The sequence below is a fragment of the Harpia harpyja genome, chromosome 9 (genome assembly GCF_026419915.1).
Source record: "Harpia harpyja isolate bHarHar1 chromosome 9, bHarHar1 primary haplotype, whole genome shotgun sequence".
NCBI classification, from domain to species: Eukaryota; Metazoa; Chordata; class Aves; order Accipitriformes; family Accipitridae; genus Harpia; species Harpia harpyja.
The window spans coordinates 39,398,513-39,421,347 of record NC_068948.1 but is presented as its reverse complement, the minus strand read 5'-3'; the positions used below and the strand labels follow the sequence as shown (position 1 = coordinate 39,421,347).

At 41.7% G+C, this 22,835-nt stretch overlaps 1 protein-coding gene across 6 annotated transcripts in view; it reads left to right on the top strand.

Annotated features, from left to right (window-relative positions):
* The window catches only part of ZDHHC8 (zinc finger DHHC-type palmitoyltransferase 8), a 123,641-nt gene that overhangs the window by 80,772 nt on the left and 20,034 nt on the right, over positions 1–22,835 (top strand). For all 6 annotated transcript variants that reach the window (XR_008236564.1, XR_008236563.1, XM_052796342.1 and 3 more), the window contains 4 exons: positions 13,602–13,723; positions 18,022–18,179; positions 21,364–21,536; positions 22,241–22,343. Coding sequence is in view for 4 of the 6 variants with exons in the window: in XM_052796342.1 (XP_052652302.1) it covers positions 13,602–13,723; positions 18,022–18,179; positions 21,364–21,536; positions 22,241–22,343 (556 nt within the window). In the remaining 2 variants the exon portion in view is untranslated. The remainder of the gene's footprint in view (positions 1–13,601; positions 13,724–18,021; positions 18,180–21,363; positions 21,537–22,240; positions 22,344–22,835) is intronic.

Sequence of the window (22,835 nt, the reverse complement as noted above, 5' to 3'; positions counted from 1 at the left end):
AACTTTGCAAGCTTTGCTTATGTCTCTGTGGCTGTTCTCCTGTGATGTGCAGCTCCACACTTGAATTCCACACTACCATTATGGTAGACTCTGCTGTTGAAGTGGAGCGTAAAGGAAAGTAAGGTATCCCAGAGTTTGAGACGTTTTCTAGTATAAGCCAAAACTCGTTTGCTTGTGGCATATGATTTTCAGGAAATATTTGAGGGAGAATGGATAGGAGGGGTAAGGTGTTCATTCAGAAAAACTGAACAGCAAATTGTTTTCATTACACTGTGAAAACTGTTCAGCAAGAAGTAAACATTCATATTTTTCTGAAAAGCAGCATGATGGTCCCTACTCTTTAAATTAAATCAAGGGGAAAAAAGCATGAATTATGAACTTCAGCAAAGTTCAGGAGCAACTGGGTATTTAAAAAGTACGCATACTAATGCTAACTATTGCTATTGGAAGCAATGGTCGAACTCCACAGACAAAACATCCCACAGTTCAGATCTGTATCCAAACCTCTTGCTTGAAAGTTTGGCCTGGAAATTTCTCAACAGTTAAATCATAAGATTCTTGATGCTTCTCATTTTGGTCCCAGCTGGGAATCTGGAAAGTGTAATGCTTAAGCTGAATATTCGCTTTGATTCTTGGAAATGGGAACAAGTTTCATCAGGAAACTGTTTCTTTTTTATTTTTATTTTTTTTTCCCCTGAATTGGTTTGCCTATTGCATATCGTTAGCAGATGGTGACACATATGCCATTTCCATAGTCTTCTATTTTGGTACAGGAGCTGCTAATTGTCCCATTTTGACTCTGGAGTGTATTAAGATTTGTTAATGCATCTCAGGTAGTTGTAATCCTGGTTTATGTTCCTGAATTATGTTAACAGAGTTGGAAGATTTTTAGTTCATCAGGCCCAGGGTATAATTGTACCTCTTCTGATAACTTTGTGGTTCTTCCAAAAAACCATCCCCCAAAATCATGAAACCCACAGGCTTTTAGTGAATACTGAGGTATTAGTAGTGAAAACAGCTACCCTATGTCCACTGCAGTATGTGAGCAAGCTACTCTTCTGTCTTTAAAAATGATGGGGTTTGGGGTAGAGCAAATAATACACAAGTAAAGCAACAACACTTCCCCTGCCATCATGGCTGCTGGTGAGATCCCTGCTTTGTTGCACTTCAGAGTGGAATTGGCAAGAAACAAATCTATATACCAGGCTGAATCCCATTTCCCTGTCTCTGTAATTAAGATGCTATCGTCTCTTAGCATGTTTTCTAAGCAAAGTAATTTTGTTTTCTGTCAATCTGAATTGAGTACCTGTGCACCAAAACAAATATTGGAAGACTCCCTTTATATTTTGTCCAAGCTGACAAAAACATTTAGACCTAAGATGGCAATGCTATGTTTCATCATTTAAATAAAAAAATGACTGTTAATTTGACAGTCACTGCAGATTGTTTTAGGTTTTTATTGCTACCCAAAAGCATTTTTGTTTTTGATAGGTCCTGTAATAAGATTTTACCTGCAGGAGAAGCTGGCTCCAGAAGCCTGCCCTAATCCTGTTAGATGGCAAGCAGAGATGTTGCAGTCGTTGATGTGCAGGCAGGGGAGTTTTGGGACTTGGGCTTGGTTTGCGCTGTTAAAATTGGAAATGCTTAATCTAAGCCAAGGGGTCACAGTCATTTAATAGTTTGAGAAGACTGTGGCTGTGCTTCTACCTTAGTGGCTCTTTTTGGTATCTGTTGAGAGAGTGCATGGAAACAGCCGTGAATTTCCTGCATGTGTCACCTTTGCCTCTGAGCGTGGGACATCTACCTGCAGATCTGCCCATGGGCTGTGCAAAACCTGCGGAGGCACTTCACTTGAGAATGCCTTTGTGTTGCCACGCACCCAAATTAAACCAGCAATAGCACCATGTTCCTCTGCTGCATGAGGACATGTATGTTGCTGCTCAGTCATCTAATTTAGCAACAGAGCGATGGGAGGGAGAAAAGAGGAAACAGAGCCTGAAAGTTATTCAGTGATTTCTCTGGGAGACTCAAGGAAAGGAGAATAGCTCCATAGAGGGAAAAAGAAGACAGATTTCTAGTAGAGATGTTCAGAAGAAGGCTGTTCTGACCCTGCTGCTGCCTGGGGGTGTCACTTCCCAAAACTAGAAAGGGGAATTAAGATGATGATGTTACTGGGGAAGGGTAGGGATAATGAGAACAAGCTGAAGTTTGATGCGTTTCTTCATTTGATGAATGCAAATGGAGGAATACATTTAGTTTTATAACATTTCCACCGGGCTAAGCAGTGTCATTTTGTTTCATTATTGTTATTGCACCCTTGGTTTTGTTTTGAACTGCATACATTTCTTGTTTGCAATATAATCTTACACGTTTGCTTGCTGGCTTGTGTGTCCCACTACCCTCTGCTGGAAGAAATGAGGATTTTTCAGCTGTGTCCTTGTGCCCTGAAACAGTCCCAGTCCTCCAGAAGAAACGGGCTGTGAACTGGTTCAGGAGGACCCCAATTCTGCCCTGCTGTTGCTGGCATCCATCCTGCAGAGAAAAGACCTGGTGTATAAGCTGTTGCTTGGTTTCAGAACAGTGCATGGCCGGGCAAGGTGGTATGCATGGGGTCTGTGATAGCAGGGTGCTGAATTGGATGACCTGTCCTATTCTGTTTCGTTTCCTTGGCCGTAGTTGTTAGGTCTGTTCCAGTTTATGATTAAAGGTGTTGCCAAAACAGTCTGACTCACTGATGTCCTGTCTCGAGAGGTGGCTGGTACCAGCTGGTGGCTTGAGAAGGGGTAGAACGTCCCAAAGCAGGTGGCCACAGGCGCATGTTCTTCCCAAATGCAAAGTTTGTTTTATAGGTTGAAACATGAAAGTCTCTTGCATTTTTCTTTTCTTAAATCTCAGCTAAAGTAATTTTGACAACCCCCCCTGCTTAAAATCTTAATATATTAGGGCCCCCTTATACAAGCTATGCAAATGTTCTTCTTCAGTGCAGTGAGAATAAGGTATATAAATGTCATGCTCCCAGTTCACGTTTCCATAAAACCCCTTCGGGAAGATATTCCAGAGGGAAATTAAAGATGGGATTCTAAGAGAGGCTTTTGTTTTATTATTATATAGTTGCTCCAGTACTTGATATATGAGAATGTTTACACTTTCTGCCCTATCTTCTGCATCTATTTGCAATCGAGGTTCCTCTATCTCTTTGTTTTGTTCATCTCTTCTGTAAAATATAAAGTCCCTAATCTTTCTGGTTCACACAGGGCAACCTTGCAATAACTGCAGTAATTTTGCTGCATATGTGTCTAGAAAATCTTCAAACAAGAGAGTTCCGATTAGGACTGGCTTCCTTTCCCTGCATAAGCAAGCTATTGCATAGATAAAAGAACTTGCGTAGCAGCTCTGAAACGTGTTATTCGGGCCATGGACAGGTATTGTTTCCAGATTTCAAAGGCAATACATGATCCAGACAAGTCTGCAAGAACCTCTGGTCTTAATTAGCTGTAAATTTCCTGAACAGCTCTCTCAAGTCATGGAAGAAATTTAACTGCTATTACCAGCCTCACTGGATTTTCCTTCCCCTCCTTTGTACAATTCTCTCTAGCTGCCCCAGCACTGCAAAGAGCAGCTGGCAAATTTGTCAGAGCTGGCTGGATATCAGGGTGCGTGCCCTCCCCAAACACCTGAATTTTGGCAGCAATGTCAGACCTTGCCTGCAGCTGGGTGGTCCTTCATGTCCTTCCAGCTCAGGCCATGCAAAATCCCTGACAGGGCTGGCTGGCATCTCACTGACGGTTCATGAAGCAAGTGGCATGCGTGGTAGAGCAAGGTCCTCCAATAAGATATTCCCTACTAGTATCCACTACCCCAAGCAGCCCCGGCAGCTCTTTTCAATGCAGAGTTTTAACAAGGCGGCTTGTGCTCTGTTGCAGACCTGTGACAGGCACCCTGACACCCAGGCTGTCCAGGATTAAGCTCAGACACGGGCTGTCTCTGCTGGTGTCCTCTGCTTTTCTTCTTTTTCCCTGCTTCTTGGAAAGCACATTAAGTCACCCCATTTTCTGCTAATCCAGTGAGGGCATAATCGCAGAGTTCAGAGCTCATATTGAACGTTTCTTATGCATATTGGCTCATTGTTAATTTAAGTGGCACATACCTTAATCTAATAGATGCTGTCTTTTAGTTAAGTAATTTCTCCAATAGCTGTAAAGGGATGGTATCTTGTGAAATTTAATTTCTTTCTACTGAGCTCATGTGGAAAAAGAGTATCTAAAAAGTCAAATTAACTTTTCAACACGGGTAATACAGACTGTATGTTTTCACTGATGTTACCACCCCCCTCCTTATCTCATAACATTTCTTTACCTGTTTCTCTCTCTCATCACGGCATACTTATAATGACCTACCTTGCTTCCACTACACCACTATCCCATGAATTCAAACACTGAACATGTACTAGATGTGTTCTGCCGGTATGTGGCTGGGGAATACAGTGAGCAAAGTCTGTACAAATCCTTCTGTTCCAGTAGCTGGGATCACCTCAAGTGTGTCTGAATTAAGCTGCTGATAATTTGAACTTATTTTAAAACGCAACTCTGTAGGAGCAGTCCACCTCACCTTTCTGCATGGCTGGTGGATTCATGCATGTATTGACAAGGATGAGCACAATAGGGAAACCACTGGAGAACAGCTTTCAGTCAGGGAGGAGCTATCCTGTGTGTTTTTTCCATCAGAGAGGCGTGGGGTGTGGCAAGTGCAATTCCATCTATCCAACAAAAACTTGGGTTACGGATTGCTGAGAGGTCTGGAAGATCATGAGGGTCACTAGTGGTATAAAACTCAAATAACTGTGTTCTTCATTACTCAAGGAAATAGGACTCTGGTGGACTCAAGATGAGGGGCTGTCTCTTTTTAGCACTGCTATAGCAGATGTGGCATTCATTTAATAATTCTGATGTTTACAAATCAGAAGCACAAGTTTGCATTCTACATGGCATCTTTGAAAATGCTCAGAAAAACTCAGCTTGTGTAGCACGTGCATCCCTTTCAGACACTGCGAAGTATCTTTTGACCTCCCTGGTCGCTGTGCTGGGCAGCTGGACTATGATTGTTGCTGGAAGTGGTGCACAGAGGAGCATAGACTGAGGGCAGTGCAGCCACATGCATTGGTAACTTGGCTGTGTTATGAGTTACTGGTTCATACAGCATCTTTTGGAGGTAACTCTCCGATTTCCCATTTAGCAAGGTTTCTGCGGCTTGATAATTCCCTTCTGTGAATTTTGGAATGGGCTGGAAGTCATTCAGCTGTTGCAGTACAGAGATGCTGGTGGCCAGCCATATCCAGACAGAACTGCAAAGGAATGTTACTGGGCAGCAGTTCCTTATTTTTCTAACCAAATGGATTTAAAACTTTTAGTGTGACAGGGCAACTAGTGTGTCTCCTGCTGTGGTTATTTTGCAGTGACTTCTTACTGTCCTCCTCTTCTGTTGTGAACCAAAGACCACCCATACACTCAGCTCTCTTATTAGCTGCTGGAAAAAGTGGGGTTCGATTCCAGCTGCTCGGCATGGTACTGATACAAGGTTGGTGCATTTTTGAGAAGCCCTGGATCACACTTGTCCTTGCCACTTCCAGCTTGTGTGACATTTTAGGCTTTGCAAAGTCCAGGGCTGAGAAAGCAAACCCGGGAGCTTCACATAAGGGGGTTTGTCTCTTGATCTGTGGGATCACTCTGTAACTTGCACTCAGAGTCCGCTCTGATTTGCCCATGCACTGGCAATTGGCTCCTTTTCATGAGGCACCAAAGGGTTTACTGCTGTTCAGGGTGACTCTGCTTGCAGCCCATTAGATGCTTGAAGTGCTGTGAAGACCTACTGTCTCACTTTGATGTGAGAATTATCCTTCTCCTAATATAAAAATGTTATTGTGTACTCTGAAATCCAGCCTATATATACCCTAGAATCAATGTGCAATGAATGCCTTCAATTTGAGGTGCAAATAAAAAGCTGGGCATTTCAAGTGATGCTACGCTATTATAGCATATTCCTTTACAAGTATATCTAAACAAGAACTCTGTCTTGGGCTTTCATGTATGTCAGTAAGTGCTAACCGACACTGTGTAGGTCCTTAATTCACTGCAGGACAAAGCAAATTTCAAAGCACTGTGTAGAGAAGGATTTTGCTGGTTTGATCTGTATTTGCAAATGAGCCCAGCCCCTGCCTGCCCAAGCCCTGCTGCTGTGAGCAACTGAATGCAGCTCCCGGCAGTGAGTGACGTCTTTCCTACTTTTTTGGGTGCTCTACCAGGTTTCTGGGCTCCCAGCAGCTACTGAGCATGCAGAGAGCATCTCTGCAAAGCATATGTGTTGAGCCCAGCACAATCCAGTCCTGTCTGCTCACCATGCACACAATGTAAAGTCACGTTGTGTGTGTAGCTCATAAAAGTATGTCCTGCCCGCTGGCTGCAGGGTCAGTCTGTGCCTGTGCAATAGGTCTGGGATGGCTGGATGGCTTCTGAACTTGAGGATGCTAATGGATATGTTTACCCCTGTGGTTGTCTCACTCGGAATTAGTTATTGGTAATCTTGTTTCTTCTCTATATTTCTCCCACATCAATTCACATGACAATAGTGTCTTTTCTCAGATACTTGGAGACTATTTAGAAAGGGAGAAAGGGAACATGCTCCAGAGCTTTCAAGCAGCTTGGGAAAAGTATAGAGTGTATTTTACTTTGGGGGTGATGTATAGACCAGATAATACTTTTCACCAAGGACCATTATATATCAAGTTGACTTTTTAATTGATTTAGCTCCTCTGATCTATACATTGCAAGACATGAACCACTAGCCTTTGGACAGAGTCCAGGGTGTAATGGAAGGTTCACTGAAACCCCATCAGCTCTTGTTAAACTTGAGTGAATTTCAGCCCAGAACATTTCTTGTGAATCATTAAGCACAGTTAAGCAGGTGATGGATTTGAACCTCTGTATCTAGTGTTCAGCTATATTTCAATTAGGAAGGAGCTCATGAAATTCATGAGGGTTTTGGTGGTGGGGTTTGGGGGGATTTTTTGCCTCTTGTGATGGATAACTGCACCTGGAAACCCAGGGCAGATGTTTTGATATCTCCCACTTATCACCAGCATGAGCTGTTCCATGTGGCACTCAGCTCTCATCAGTTTCTGTTTTTCAGTAGTAAGTTCTGCAGCATTTACTTCTCCTTTTCCCATTTTTATGTAACATTCGGATTTGTTATTCTTTACTTTGATATCACTTTCTATCAGTACAACTGCTGTACTCTCAGTGAGGATGTAGTGCTATGGCAACAATATATTATCTGCAATCTTGCCAATGAGTAAGATATGGTGCAGAAATTAGTTCATTTATCCAAATCTGATGTGACAGAGCTGAACAAAGGACCTGGCTGTCCTGAACCTCCAGCTATTTTCACAAGACCTTCCGTTCTGTTTCATGTTGGTTATGACACTCAGATAAATTCTCTTCTGACTGTTTCCAGTGATGCCTTGTTAAACCTACAGATGTCTTAGCACCTTGGAAAATATTTTTAGATGTACAATAATCTCCAAGCTATCTTTGGTAGTGACAAAAAAATGGAAAATGAGCATTTTTTTTCCTCTCTCTCTTCTGTTACTATTCCAGAAAGGTACTTTTCTGTAATTTCAGGGTAGGAAAGAGCATATAAATGGAAAAAATCTCGCCCAGGCTGGGATATGTGAGAAATGTGTTAGATTTTCACTGCTGAAGACTGAGAGAGCTCTGCCCTCCTCTGCTGTGTGGTGCAGACTGGGCAATGTACAGCCTTCAGGGTGCTGTCTTGCACCTTCTCTGTCCTACATACACACTGGTGGAATGGGCTTTAGGGTACAATGATTACATCTAATTCTAAATTCTTCTAAAATGTGGGTGTTCAGAATCAGTCAGTTGATAGCCCTTTCATTTATGGTCCAGCTGGTACAGTGCTGGATTCAGAAGATTTTAACCTCTGTGTACCTGTCCTTCCTCTGACGTATCATCTCAGCCATCCAGACTGTTGTGCCTTTCAGGGTAGGGCAGCTTTCAGGCAGCCCAGTACACTGGGTCCAGCTCCCAGGGTTGCTGGATATTGGGGTAATGTTAGAAATGGTAGATCTCTGGTCAGATCTGGTGATGATTAGAAATTGTTTACATGGATTTTACAGTACACAAATTGGTACATGTTCTTAACAGTCAGGGTTTGGCTAGAAACTCTTGGAGATGAATCAAACCAGGACAGGCCGCTACAGACTTATGGACACAGTTTGAAAGTTTTCAGTGAAATTAGTACCAGTGCTTAGTCAAATGATGTTTGCTTGTTGACCCCTCTTAACTAATTAGTCCCTACTTCACTGAGCTGCTTCTACCTGCATGCACTGAATCAGCTATTTCATATTACTGTTTTACCACTCTAATGGTGGGAGAAGTTGATTCAAGTTAAGAGATGCTTCCTTTTCCGCATTATAAACCCATGCCTTGTGATTTGTGGCGAAATAAATTGTTTTGTTGCATATCAGCCATCTGTTTGAGACTGAGGGGAAGGATGTGTGGTAGTCTCAGATCAAACATTAGGTGCAGCTGAGCAGCCAAATAGACAATCCTTGGGGCCTTCTTATTAGGTGTGGGTAAGTATCCAAAGTTTGGGTGCCTCTGTGTACTCTTGAGGTTCCCACATCTTCCCTGTGCACTACACAAGCAGATTTCACTGTCTTTCTGTTAGCAAGAGAAGGGTTGTAGCCTCCTGCACCATGTTCTGCTCCTCATCTCCAGCCTCCAGGCATCCAGCACCCCAAGGGGGCCTGTGTGCACACATTCTTGTTGTGCTCCAAGCAGAGTGTAAAATGAACCACTGGCCTTGTTTACTATGTAAATCACAGACACATCCTCACACAACAGCCCATCAACAGGAGCAGTGTGCCTCACCCCTGCCCAGTTCAGGAGAGGGTGGTGGGTGCCCAGAGCTGGGCTCCAGGGAAGTGAACACCAGGGCCCTAACAGAGACGCTTTGAGACCTGCAAAATCAGAGGTGATTCTTTCTCTGTCCTGCAGTGGGGAAGATGGTCTGTCAGTAGTTCATGTCTCATTTGCAAAAGGCCTAACTGGGGTGGAGAGGGGAAGCAGATGGCTTTCAGTCACTCTGCAAGCCAATGTCAGAGCCAAGACTAAAACCCGGTTCTTGAAATCCCAGGCTCCATCCTCTGTGGCCTACTGCCTCTCTAAGCATGTGTAAGGGTTTAATGAAAAACACCAAATCTTAATTTAGAGCAGGATTCAAGAAAAATGTCCTATTCAATTACTTAATTATAGGTGAACCATAATTATAAGACACAAGCATGTCTTGCTACAAAGCATCAAGCAAAAAAGCAAAAAGGATTATTTGTTGTTTAATTTAGCAGAGGAAGGCAGCTGATGATGCATAAGTCTATCTGACACCTAGCAAGTTGTGTTATCCTATTTGTTAATCTTTTTAACTTTCCATTTTATTAGGATAGGGTTTCAAGAGCAAATAGGATAAATGAGATTAAATCTGTCACCCTGAATTACTCTCCTTTGAGTTATGAGCAGAATCACTCTATGTCGGAGAAGTATAATTATGAAGAAAATGCTGCCTGTGTAATTGTGTGCTTCATTCAGAAGAATTTGAGATCCATAAATATCTCTAGTATGCCACGGTGGCGTGTGCTGGCTCTTAACTTCTACAGTAAACAAAACCATTGAAGGTTTCTCTCCTGAGCAGTTCTTGATATAGCATGGCTGGTACTTGCAACAGTAGTAATATTATCCATCAGGTCTCCTGTTTCAAGTGAGGGATCCAAACTAACTTGGAATAGAGCACCCACCGTACATTTATTTTCACATCTACCTTGAACTTAAATGTTCATTGTGCAGTGAGGAATAATGGCCATGGGGAACAAAGAGTCTTCTGAGCTGTAGATATGCAGGCGAGGCATGTCTAGCTGCTTTTGCAAAAGCCAAGTCATAGCACATCTGGTGCTGTGTTCCATCACTTAACTTTTCGGTGGTCCAAGGATATTGCCTTTGACCTCTGCAATGACCATGATTCTGCAGGTGCTCCAGCAAACACAAAGGGTATAGATTTCTTTGGCAATAATTAAGCTGTAATAGAAAAGCTCTGGGTTAGGACTTGGTGGTTTTGCTCCTAGATGTCAGTGCACATCAGAAATCTTGCGGTTTAGTTTTTCTGTCAGAAAAATCTGGTGGTGGTGCTCCATTAGGGGACTATACACTGCTCCTGGCTCTACTTAATTTATATGGCCCTATAAAATCTGTGGTACCCTTCATGCTATATATTCCACTGTGAGATGAGTTGAAGACGCAAGACTAGCCTCTTGAAATTTTGGGTTCAACAACCAAAGCAAGCTTTGAATCCCTGTGTTGTTTATCTAGATTCATAACAACTTCTGTTAGAAAAAGCAACTGAAAAGTTCAGCTAGATTGTCCCATAGATCGGCGTTATTGCTGCTGGAAGCAGATCTCCTGGAGAGAGGATATGCACAAAGTGAAAAGAAACTCACTACAGGTCCTGCTCAAACATTTCTGCAGCTTCCTTCTTGAGGCAGAGAGCGCAGAGGGTCAGCAGCCAGACTTTTGCATGATGGATTAGTGATAAAACAGCCTGCCAGACTTGGATTAGAATTTCTGTTACGTTGCCTAAAATTATGTGTGCATTAGGAGAGAGGGGTAAGGAGGATGCATAATTTTGGGGGAATCCTAGTAGCAATTTTATTTTCTTTTTCAGACCTTTTTACAGTTAGGAGCCAGGACTTGATCTCCATATCTGTTTTTATCAGTCAGTCTAGTTTACAAATGAGGCCCCTTTTGTCCCATCTAATTTTATGTGATCTGTGATGCTGCATAAAGATTTGGGGAAGAAAAATTGGAAGGATTGTGAAGAGACCTTCTGGCTAATATGTACAATGACTCACTCTATCCTTTATTTCAACTTCCGTGAAGTATTTTCAGATACACTATTTACCCATTAAATGAGCTGTTCAGTTTAGCTTATGGCTAAAGTTTTTCCTAGTATTTTGATGTATTTGTTGGGAACATGACAAAGTAAATTACAAACGAGAACATTAACAAATCCTTACATTAATCATCTGAGACAGTCTCTCTCATTATAATCTTGTTCTGAGTAACTAGTTATCTGTAAGAAAGGGTTTCCTGTCCCTTGATTTGCCAACTTACTTGACTTTACTGCCAAGGAAATCTCTCCTCCGTGGTTGACAAGCAATGGGTAACTTCATAATCTTTCTCTGTGTAGGCAATGTCTTCATGGGAAGAAATGAAGTCAGTCATGCCCATTACTGAATCTAATTTTACTGTAATTTAGAGGGAAGAACCCTTCCCTGGGTAGAATTCATTCTATAACTGCTTATTTCAGGATTTCTTTTGCTTTCCTCCAAAGGATCTGGCAGAAACTGTTGTTAGCGACAGGCCTGCAGCTTGCTTGGCAAAGTCACTGCAGCACATTTCATGGCAAGTGAGAAACTTCTGCCTTGCCTTGGTTTTCAGTCATCGGCAGCTGCTTTGAGGAAAACTGAGCATGGCAGCAAGTCAGTATGACCTCGCTGCATGTTGAAATTCCACCTCCTGGTAAACGTACGGGTATTAGTGTACCTCATGGAGTCAAGCTGTCTTCAGCTGGGTCTGCCTGAGCTAGTTCATCTCCATCAGCTTTCTCTTCTACAAGACGTGCTCTTTTACCCAAGCTCCACGACCACCTGGATGAGATCCCAAATGCAAGAGAAACGGAGAGGAATTCAGCTTTCCTCCACTGAGCTCTCAGCCCTTTCCTATTCTCTTAGTAGGTGTTAATTTCCTGGGCCTTTCCCTGCTAAGACCAGTCCCAGGAGAAACCCATGCTTCTGTTCCCCCTGCTGTGGGCTATAGCAAAGCATCCTTACTCAAGTGAGAAGATTTATTTTTTCTTTCTCACCTAGTCAGCCTGGAGGTTTCGCCACAGACAGATCCTGCTCTCGGCTTTACAGTTCATTCACCCTGGGTGGGATTTGTCCATCTTTTACTTGCTCCAGGCCAGACTGATTGAAGCACACTCAAGGAAAGGTCCTTTTAAAAGCAGTTTGCAGCAGTGCAATGTTAAAAGCCTGGCTGTGAAGAGGAGGGTAGCACAAAACAATCTCTTCCTGTCTGCTCACAAAGAAATGGGAGGAGAAAATGTGGTACCCTTCTAATGCTGGCCACAAGAGTGTATTTAACAGTGTCCCTTCAAGGTCAGTAACACCATTCTCAGCTGTTCAAAACAGCATATCGGTAGCAAAACCAGTGTGAATTAGATTTGGGAGAAGGCTGGTTGTTGTTGTTTTTTCTTTCTCTTTGCAGGCTTCAGCCTGGCAGATAACCAGATTCAACTGTAGATGTAATTCAGGCACAATACAATCCAGAATATGTGAGCTGATGTATGATTTATGCTAATGGCAGCAAGGTATTGCTGTTGAATGGCTGTCTGCTTAGCAGCTTTGGTGGAGTCCCTGGCTGTCAAGGCAGGTAGAAATCTAAGGAGCCACTCAGCAGGGGCCTTACTTTTTTCAAAGACATTCTCTCTCCCACATTTTTCCTTATTTATATTTGCAAGATTCATGAGATTGATCAGATTTTTCCCCTCAGCAACCCTATAACACCAAACCTCTTTATGCAGAACAGAGAAGTAGATTTGGTCTATAAATGTCTGAGTGAATAAACACTGCTTTTTATTGGGTAAAGTTGCCTGTCAGACAGGCTGTTTTCTGCCTTGGTCCTGCCCTTCTCTGCTGGTGAGAATTGCTCTTCTTTGCAGCTAGAACAGTTTTCCTATAACTAACAGGCATTTCTCCGTCCTCTTTCCAAAGTCTCCTACTTTTTCTCCTTTACCCTTTATCTTCAGTTCCTCTCAGTTACGTTTGCCAGGTGGGCAGCAAGCCTTTCCGGTGTTTCTGAAAAGTGTTCACATGGCAGATGCCATCCACTTTTATTTTTGATACTGCATTCTTACATTCTGCTGACACCTGCAGAGCCCATGCTTGGTCTGACTAAACTTTCCCTAAGGAGAGATTTTGTAGTGTTGGTTCTGGGTGTTACTTGGAGTTGAAAACCACTCAGGGAAGCGTAGTGAGAAGTAGTGTGCTTCTCTTTCTACCTGCTGTGGAGATCAGTGGTTTAAGAATCCTATTTTGCTTTACACCAGTGAAAATTGAAAGTAACACCAGCTGCAACAAGGCTATACAGAAGGTTAACAGAAATGCAACAATGGGATGAAGCTTTTACACAGAGAAGCAAAATGTCAGGTTGCAAATAATGCAATAGGGTTGCAAAGCCCAATGAGCCATGTGAACAATTGGTGCTTTCTGTGCTGTGGAACAAAGCAGCTTTACAGAGGGTATCTACAGTGTACTTTAGATCACTGAAACTGGCTCTATGGAAATTTCAGTTGTTAAACTGCATATTCAGCCTTGCCGCACGGAGGGGACAAGACTACTTCTCTATGTGAAGGTGGTGAATGGGAAGAAACTACATGTTACGGCCAAAAGAGCCCTTACCTATAACTTTTCTTCTCCATAGGTGCCCCTGGTTGACAAAAGCCATCTCCCCAGCCATCCCAGTGTACAATGGGCTCGTGTTCTTGTTTGTACTGGCAAACTTCAGCATGGCAACTTTCATGGACCCTGGAGTTTTCCCACGAGGTAACAGAGAATGGGACTGTTGGGGGGCGGGATATGAAAACCCAAGCCAAAGGAGGTGTCAGGTATCCAAATATGCTGTTTGCTGACTAATCCCCTTTTTTCTGGTATTCTTTCTTGTAGACTTTATTTATTTATTTATTATACTCAGCTGGCAGTAGAGGTGGGATGGTAGTGAAATGCTGGATACCCTCCACCTCTCTTCTGAGCTAGGAGGTGTCAGTCATCCTTGCACTTGCTCAGACTGGCAGTCGAGGGCACAGGGTTGCGTAGAATGGTTCTCCTTGAGTAGCTCTTCTGTCTGATGTGATTGCAATTGCCATCCCCTGTGTCATGCTGGCACATTGGATTTAAGTCACTGTCTTCACAATAGGTAGCAGAGCATGGTGGAGGGGAGGGGCTAAACTTTCTGAAACAGCTTCATCAAACCAGACCTTCCAGAAAGCCTTAAAACAAATGCAAAAGCATTCAACGCTAAACAAACATAATGATCAAGGCTTGCCTTAGAGTATCTAAAAATGTATACGTTTAGAAAGATATGCCTGCTTAAATTGGTACTGATTCACAGCTGATTAAATAGGATAAAGATTGCTCAGCTTTTGTAATGGAAACCACAGTGCAGCTATCTCTTTTAACACATCCTAATGAGAGAATTATCACCTAATTTTATCTGTCTTCTAATAATTATTCACATGCAGTTTGCAGCAGAGACTGCTCTAGGCAGTCTTGCTAAACCAATGGATCTGTGCTCTCTGCAAGCTGTGCTTTCTCACCTCTATCCACTGAATTCAATATCTATTTTAAATTGCTACCTGACAAGAACAAGGTACCTGTCCTGCTGGCTTCCCTGAATAGCAAGTGCCAGGTTTCTCCAGGTAGCAGGGTCTAATGATGAGCATGTGTCTGTCATTCCTTTCAACTGAGGTTTTTGAACCCCTGATTAAGTGTTGCAGCACTCTAGTTAAGGAAATAATTGTGTGTAAAGGCAAACTAAGGAAAAGTCAAGATTCAGTCATTTGTGCAAGATGCAGTGTTTAGGTGCTTAAAGGTACAAATAGGTGCTAGTGAGATTTTCAAAAGAGCTTAAGCACTTAGAGCTTTTAACAAGTTTCCTGGACTTTTTAGTTCCTCCATCTCAGCAGAGATAGCAGTGGTTAAGCTAAAATGCTTTGGGTGTGAGGTTATTGAAAGCATACATGCTCTTTGCCTTTGGTAGGAGGAGAGCTGGAATAAAATTGTTCAGTTTTGAAAATCTCAGTCTGGGAATCTAATATCTTTGTGCAACGTAGTTCCCTCAGACCGGAGCCTGCAGCTGGGCACTCACCATGCCCTATGAGTGATCAGTTCCGAAGGTATTGTAAATTCATACCTTCCTTTGCACTTGTCTAACTTCCTTTTGCAAACAAGTTCTTTATTTTGGACTTTGCATTTAAAGGAGAAACACGCAGGGAAATCAAATAGAAGCTTTGAAACTTTCTCATCACCTTCCCTCCCTTCCCGTCTCCCTTAACATAAGGGAGTCAGGGCAAAGCAGGAAGAGGAGGAGTTCCTACAGCTCACCTTTCTTCTGTCTCTTTCTCTTCATTTGTGGCCTTTGCCTTGTATCTGTATGCTGTGCATGTGCTTGGTCTGGAAGAGGCTGGGAGCAAGGAGAGTGGGGAAAGGATGAGAAAAGGGATGGAAGTCATCCTGGAGGAAAGCGATGGAGTAGGAGTTTAGATGTGTGAAGGAAGCAAACTCATAAGGAAAAGAAAAGATGGAAAAGACTATAAATACCAGTGCTGGGAGGAAAGAGGAGCAGATGTTACTTCAGATCACAAGTGTGCATGTGAAAAAAGCTATCACCACCCCACGCCGCCTGCAGAGCTGCCAGCGCAAGGAGTTCAAAAATTGTAGGAATGATTTAAAATGAATATACAATAGATCTATTTGCTTTCTGTTATTGAAATTTGGTTTAGTCTTCTTGGTTTTCAAGCTTCTTAGCACATTTCTGATAGTTACAAATTTACTTCAAAACCAAAACAACAAATAAGCACTACAAAAGCTGAGATTCTAATGAAATCACATGATTCCTTTAAGGAAGCCCCCAAAAATCGTAAGATACTTTATAAATACATGAGACTTGGCTGCCCTGTGTCAGTGGATCAGAGTATGAGAATCTATGTAGTAAGATACAGTCCTCTGCCAGTGTATTCTTCTGCTCTGATGACAGAAAGCTGGACACAAACACATTTTTAGCTATATTGTATGAGCTTACAGGTTCTCTGGCAGATAGAACTTGGCCTATGGCGGAAGAAAACCCAGCTCACTCTTGTATTGTTGAAGAGGGCCTGGATCAAACTCCCAGATCCATTACTTGTTTTTTAATCATTTTTTGATTTGTTGGTTCTCTGAATGTTTCTGGTATGAATCAGGATTGGGTCTATGCGAGTGAGTTGCCAGTAATACACCAAAATGAATGAGAACAAAAGGAAGTATTAAGTCACTGAAATTGGGGCTACTGTGACAAATCTGATTTACAGCCTGGGTTGAGACTGGCAGTGTTCGTTGCTGGCTAATTATAGATACCAACTACAAACTGGCTTCCAGTATTTTTGATGTGAATCTGTTTCATACAAACTCTTCAAGTGTGTGTCAGTTCTGCAAGACTAATGTGTTTATGTGCATGTAGGTATATACAATGTACAGACTTTTTGTCTGCATAGTCAGTTTTTTCACAAGAGCTTAAATGGTTTGACTGTTCTAGTGTCTTGTTTTCCTATGCCCACATGTATTATACAGCATGGGCTAGTTTATAATAGTATTGAAGAACTTACAGATTATATTTATAGAAGTGCCTAAGGGATTTAGAGTCTAGCTCTCACTAAGAGTCCTACTGACTAGTTATGAAGGAAAATTATAGAGAATGGTGCCAGTACAGCACTCTGCTTCCATGCGCAAACATTAATCCAGAGAATACTCTTGCAGGGTAAATACTGTAGCTGAGCCAGATCCCAAGATCATCTAAGTGAAGGGAGAAACTCCCTCTGAAGTCAATGGAAATTGGATCATGATAACACATCTAGAGAAGATTTAATATAGAACTAAATGACAGTGATTGATGCCCCGCTGGGACAATATTATCAAATTCCACTTAATTTGGAGCCAGTCAACCAATGCCAGCTGCAGTATAATGTTTAACCAGGTGTTAAATAGATGTGAACTTCTTAGATTTTCTCTGTCAAAAGGAAACAAATAAAGATCACAGGAATCTAGAATTAAAGATGAGCTTTCATGAACATCATTCTCATTTTTTTCCTTTTCTTCCCAATATATATTTGTCTATTATAGACTGGCTTTTATTTTGTGCATTTATTTTTAAATGGCCTTTTTTCTTAAACAGGGAAGCGCTTAGCTGAGATGATAAACCATCTGCCCTCCGTGTTATCCCTAATAAGATAACTGTGGTATTGTCAACCTCATCTTACTAATGGCAAAGAGAGGCTAAATGACTAGCTCAAGGCCACAGAGTGAGAAAATTAGAATACAGGACTTCCTGACTCCCAGTCCTGTGCTCAGATCAGTAGACCATGCTGCCTTTGAGAGAGACGAGATCTTCCCAGTTATGTACTGTTACTAGAGCAAGAGCATTCTGGGTATGCTATGAAGAGGTGAGCACAGGATATACTATAAAGAAGTAGGCACTGGTGCAAGGGCTTGTCGCGGGCACACAAATTGCTTCAGAATGGTATATCTCACTGTGGCATCGGAATCCCTGGAGCAACAGGTCTTTGGGATGATTATGAGCTGACACTAGAGTGCTGAACAAATCGTCACTCAGGGTCACTTGGGTTGATTTTGGGGTTTGAGCTAGCACAACCTTCTTCTAATATCTGTTGATGTAATTTCTTTCACTTTATGTGCTGGTAGGCTAGCATTGAATTAATCCCAAATGCATGCAGCAGAAGTTCTTGCAACAAGGGCTTGGGTGATTTCTATCCCCTCTTTGACTCTAGGCTGCAGCTCATCTTATTCATCCTGGTTGTAAATGCTGGCTAAGACTCAAACACCTCTCTTTGTCCAGGGGCTGGTGCGTGAGGCAGCACAGCACTCCTCTGGGAGGTGCTAAAATGAGCCCTGATCACTGAAGTGTTCTGCAGCCTGGACAACATGTTCTGACAGTCCATCACTTCTACCACTGTGTTATTTCTCTGACAAGCCCAAGAGCACGTGCAGTGCCACTGTATCCAAGGCACTGACTGGATTAGCTCTTTTATCTTTACCCTCTTATTTCCACTAACTTTTAGTTTTGCATTGAGCAGCAGATGAAGATGAAGATAAAGATGACGACTTCCGAGCTCCACTGTACAAGAATGTGGAGATTAAAGGAATCCAAGTACGGATGAAATGGTGTGCCACCTGCCATTTCTACCGTCCTCCACGCTGCTCTCACTGCAGCGTCTGTGACAACTGTGTTGAGGTAACAGTTCTGTTGATTATGTGATCTGTTGGCTTTGCCTCAGTGATGGGGTTGCACATACTATTGGAAACATGCAGTTGGGTGCTTCCCCCAGTATTTCAGTTCTTGGAAGTTCCCAGCTGTAGCCTTGTTGATGGACTCCTACTAATTAGTACCATTTGAATGATAGCCCTCAGTTATGATGTATGTTACATATGCAGTAATGTTTGATGTCACCTTTGTTGCCAGTAGATAATTAGAATAAAAATTTATAGTGCTGGCTATGTCTTCCTTGGAGTAGCTAAGAAGTCGTGAATGTAAAAAAGGGGTGAATGGAAGAGGTGATGCAGAGGCAGAGTTCAGGAGAGCAGAAAATTCAGGGTGAACCATTGTCATGTGTGACCTTAGGGCTCATCATTTAATTTGGAACAAACTGGTGCATATATTAGTGGACAAGCAGAGAAGCTAGAATGGTGTGTGAGCTTTAGGAAAACCAAACTCAGAATTCAGCAAGTGGTTCTCCAGTCAATGGAAGGACCCCATGTTTGTTTCAACACCCCAGCTCAGAGCATGAACTCATTCATGTTTCTAACGTTGGTCTCTCTGAATTATGGGACTTTCATGTTTCTTGATAGCCCTAGGGTCTTGGTGAGGCACACAGGATTTTTAAAAAATAACCCCCAAACAGTAAGATATGCTTTTGGGCTATAAACATCTCCCAAACTTGTAAGTAGAGAGTGCTGTATCCACAGCAGTGTATTGCCAGGGGGGATTTTTTATTGTGGAGCTAAAAATTCCACTTCTTAAGGATCATTTCTGCTGCAAGGTCTATTTTTTTCCAATAGAAAGGTGAAATCTTTAATATGTCTAAAATATATTCAGCTGTGCCATTAAAATGAAAGGAATTACTAATCAGAAAGGGGAAAAAATACCAGAGTCAGCTGGAATGCTGTATAGACCATCTTTGTCCTAATCCTCTTTGCCATAAGCAAGGGAATAGTCCCAAAGAAAGCAGCACAGTTACGTGTGAGAGAAAGGCTGTCTGGGTTTATCTTGTGTCAGTCATTTTCTCCTTCAGGGCAATATATATCTAAGTTATGATTATCTGGAAACAGTGCTGTGCCTAGTAACCATTGATAAGTAAGACAAGGCTATCCTGTTGTGGAAGGCCTTAGAAGGATGTGGGATTTGAGAAGATGGGGAGTAAGGAGCTGCCGAGGTCCCTGAGTAGAGGGTAATAGCCACAGTTATTCGTAAGTTGTGTCACACAATTTCTTTAGACTGCTGTGAACTGTTGAATAGAGCTGGATTTTTTGTGGAAAATCTGAGTTGTATATTCCTAGTCTTAAAACATAAATGTTTTCACTAATTCTAGATCCTGAGGATTGTTTAGATAATGGTAAATTCTCAGTTGTCCCATGGAATTTCTTTCTTCTGCCCTCCCCAGTGGCTCAGCATGAAAGTTCATTTTCAACAAATGAAGTTTTCTCAGAAAAAGATTGCTCAAAACTCACTGGTATAAACACTTGCAATTTCATGCTGCCATAAGGCCTCCATGGGAGTCAGTTCTGCAGCAGAAATGAAAATGGGAGAGAATCCAAAAGTAACCTAAATAACAGAACACAAGGTGACTCTGCCTAGCTCTCCAGAAGTTTTATTGATGGTCAGATTGGTTAAATGTTCCTTACTATTCTGGTGGGCAAGTAAGAAGCTCTGCTTGTATAATTAAATTATGACTGCTGTGGAGGTATATAGGCAAAAAACATTAATGACTTCTGAATCAATAAATTGTGGTCTTAAACAGCGTGCTTTATTGATTCTTGTGATGCTTGTTTCCCACTCACCTGTCTATTCTAGAAGAGCTTGGAGACAGTGATAGGAGTGACTCTACTGGCTTTTCTGTGTGGAACCCATTCAGGGTTGTAATTCACATCTTTTCACTTTCTGTCTAGAATGTGCAAGAAAAATTCTTATCCCAAATATAAAACTTTTGAGCTAATTTGATAAAAATGAACAAATAACAAAAGCTGACAACACTTGCAGAAATCAAGTCAGTTAAAACTTAAAGCCTGCTGTAACCAGAGGGACCCAGAAATGAATCTGTGACAAAAGTAGTCAGATTTTTGTTTTCTTTACTGAAGTATTTGCAGTGGGTACTTATATACTTTCATAATGGATAGGTATTTTGGGCTGCATACAACCAGATTTGCATAATAGACACATGCTATGTCAGCATTTCAGATATAGCCTGAAATTATCTTTATTAAGTTGCCCCTGTCGTTTTCGAATGTGCTTTGAGAAAGCTCTAATCCATTTTCTTGCATTTTGTAAATTTTTTATAAATACATTGTGCAAAATTAAAAAATACAAAACCCCCTTTGTCATCATTGAGAAATATTTAAAAATAGCATTACCACAAAACAAAGAATAAACAATTCATTTGTTGATGTAATGAGTGTGTAGTATCTGTTCTGAAGAATGCAGAAATAAGAAGAGTTAATTTCTTGCACCTGATTTTGTCTTCACGTCAAGAATAATCCCACTGAAGACAGTGGATTTACATGCTTTATAAAACTGTAAAGACGTTTGAAAGGTGTCTGTGGCTTGCCCTCATTATTAAATCTCCTGTTAAAAGGGATCTGATGTATGAGAGACTTTGAACTTTTGACTGAGACAAATAGTTAGGCTTGGGTTCATAACTATTGATGAACTTGTGCAGAACTTTGCCTGTGTCTCATCCAGATGTCGCTTTTCTTTGGGGACCTGCTTGGTAAAAAAGTATCTTTTGTGATGTCTGTTGTTTAAATTGGATTAATTCAGCTTTTTATAAATACAGAAATGTGGGGTGAGAATTCTGCAGCAGTATTACATCTTCAAAACATTCTAGGTTATGAGAACTTCATTGTAATTGACTCCTCATGCTAAGGATGATAAAAAATTAGTGCTTCTGCTGCTAGGAGATAAATAGCCTGTCTTTTATTTTTTTATATCCTCTCTTCAAACCCCATAAACACTCAAGGACCTCTCCATCCATAGATACAGAAACCACTTGGTCCTAAGAAGAGAGTGTAGCATGTTGTAAAACTGCAGAACAGCTGATAGCCTGATATAATATTACATGATGGTGGTTCAGATTTATCTCTAAGACAATGTATTTCCTTTCACCATTTGGATATTGTTCCCTGTCTCTCCCTTTCTTTACAAGGATTTTGACCATCACTGCCCGTGGGTCAACAATTGCATAGGACGGAGGAACTACCGCTATTTTTTTCTCTTCTTGCTGTCCTTAAGTACACACATGGTTGGAGTATTCACCTTTGGGCTCATCTTTGTATTAAACCATATGGAAAAGCTGGGAGCAGCTCATACTGCCATTACGTATCCTTCTTTTTGGTCTTTCAAGGCTCGAGGTGGCCTTGAGGAAAATGTGAAAGAATGAATCTGAAGATTTGTTTTCCTGGAACTGGTGGACATCTACTCCTCTCCTGATCCCGCATTGCTCTTCCCTTGTAAATGCTTAGTGCAGGTTTCCCTCTGTAGCTGTCTGACCTGTGTAACCATCAGTTACCCCCAAAACTGTAGCTGACCTTTCGTCCATCTCAATCTTTGCTATGACAACCCAGCAGAAGGATATGCTGCCTCCCCAAATTTTACTTCCAATTGGGTGTGACTCTAAACTGCTGGGTACTATTTACTGTATTTAAAACAGGGTTTTAAATACAGTTACTGTATTTTAAAGCAGAGTTTGCCCTGGAAGCAGCCCTGCTGCATGCTGGTGTAATACATGAACCCCTGGCTCTGAGGGGTGCTACTCCTGTTGATAGATTAGTGCAGAATGGTCTTTACAAGATGGTTAGAGCCAGAATCAATGAGTTCATGGGTTTTTTTAACCATCTCAAGGATAAGGACCCAGGCTAGGAGGAGATAGACTTGACTTTGAGATAAAATTTAGTTAGCCTAATTAAAGGTGAGGGACACCCTGCCTATTTTCAAGGTGTTTTTTTTTCTCCTTTTCCTCTCCCTCTCCTTCATAGCCTCTTTTCCCCTTCGTTTATCCCAGTTTCTTTAACTCCTGGATACAGAATGGCTGTCATGTGCGTAGCTGGGTTATTCTTTATTCCAGTCATTGGTCTCACTGGCTTCCATATTGTTCTAGTGGCCCGAGGGCGCACAACAAATGAACAGGTAAGAAGCAGTCCTTTCTCTGTGTTTGTGGCTAAGATGTTGAGTTGGGAAGGAAAGTCAGCAAGTCAGCTTGGGTAAAGCAAAAAATGATCCAAATCTTAGCAGTAACACTCATTACAGGAGGTTTTGTGAAGATCTAGAAAGATTGCCTAGTTTTTTATTTTCAGATTTTTTTCTTGAATGCATTACAAGCAAAGATTTCCCCCTCCTAACCACAAAGGAGCATCCCAGGCTTATTTATCATTTAAAATCTGCTCATGGCCTTGAAATAGGTTTTATGTGGTGAGTACCATCAACCCCAGTTCAGACTTTATGAGTCAGACTGAACAAATCATGAGATTGAATGAAAGGAAGAAAGGAAAAGATTAAATCATGCTTTTGCCCTGTCTCCTGATATTTTGAACTCCCCCAGCTAACCCACACTGCACTTAATAAGATCTGAGCTAGCTCTTTGTCTCACTCTCTGTCTCTCTCTTGTTCTCATTCTTATGT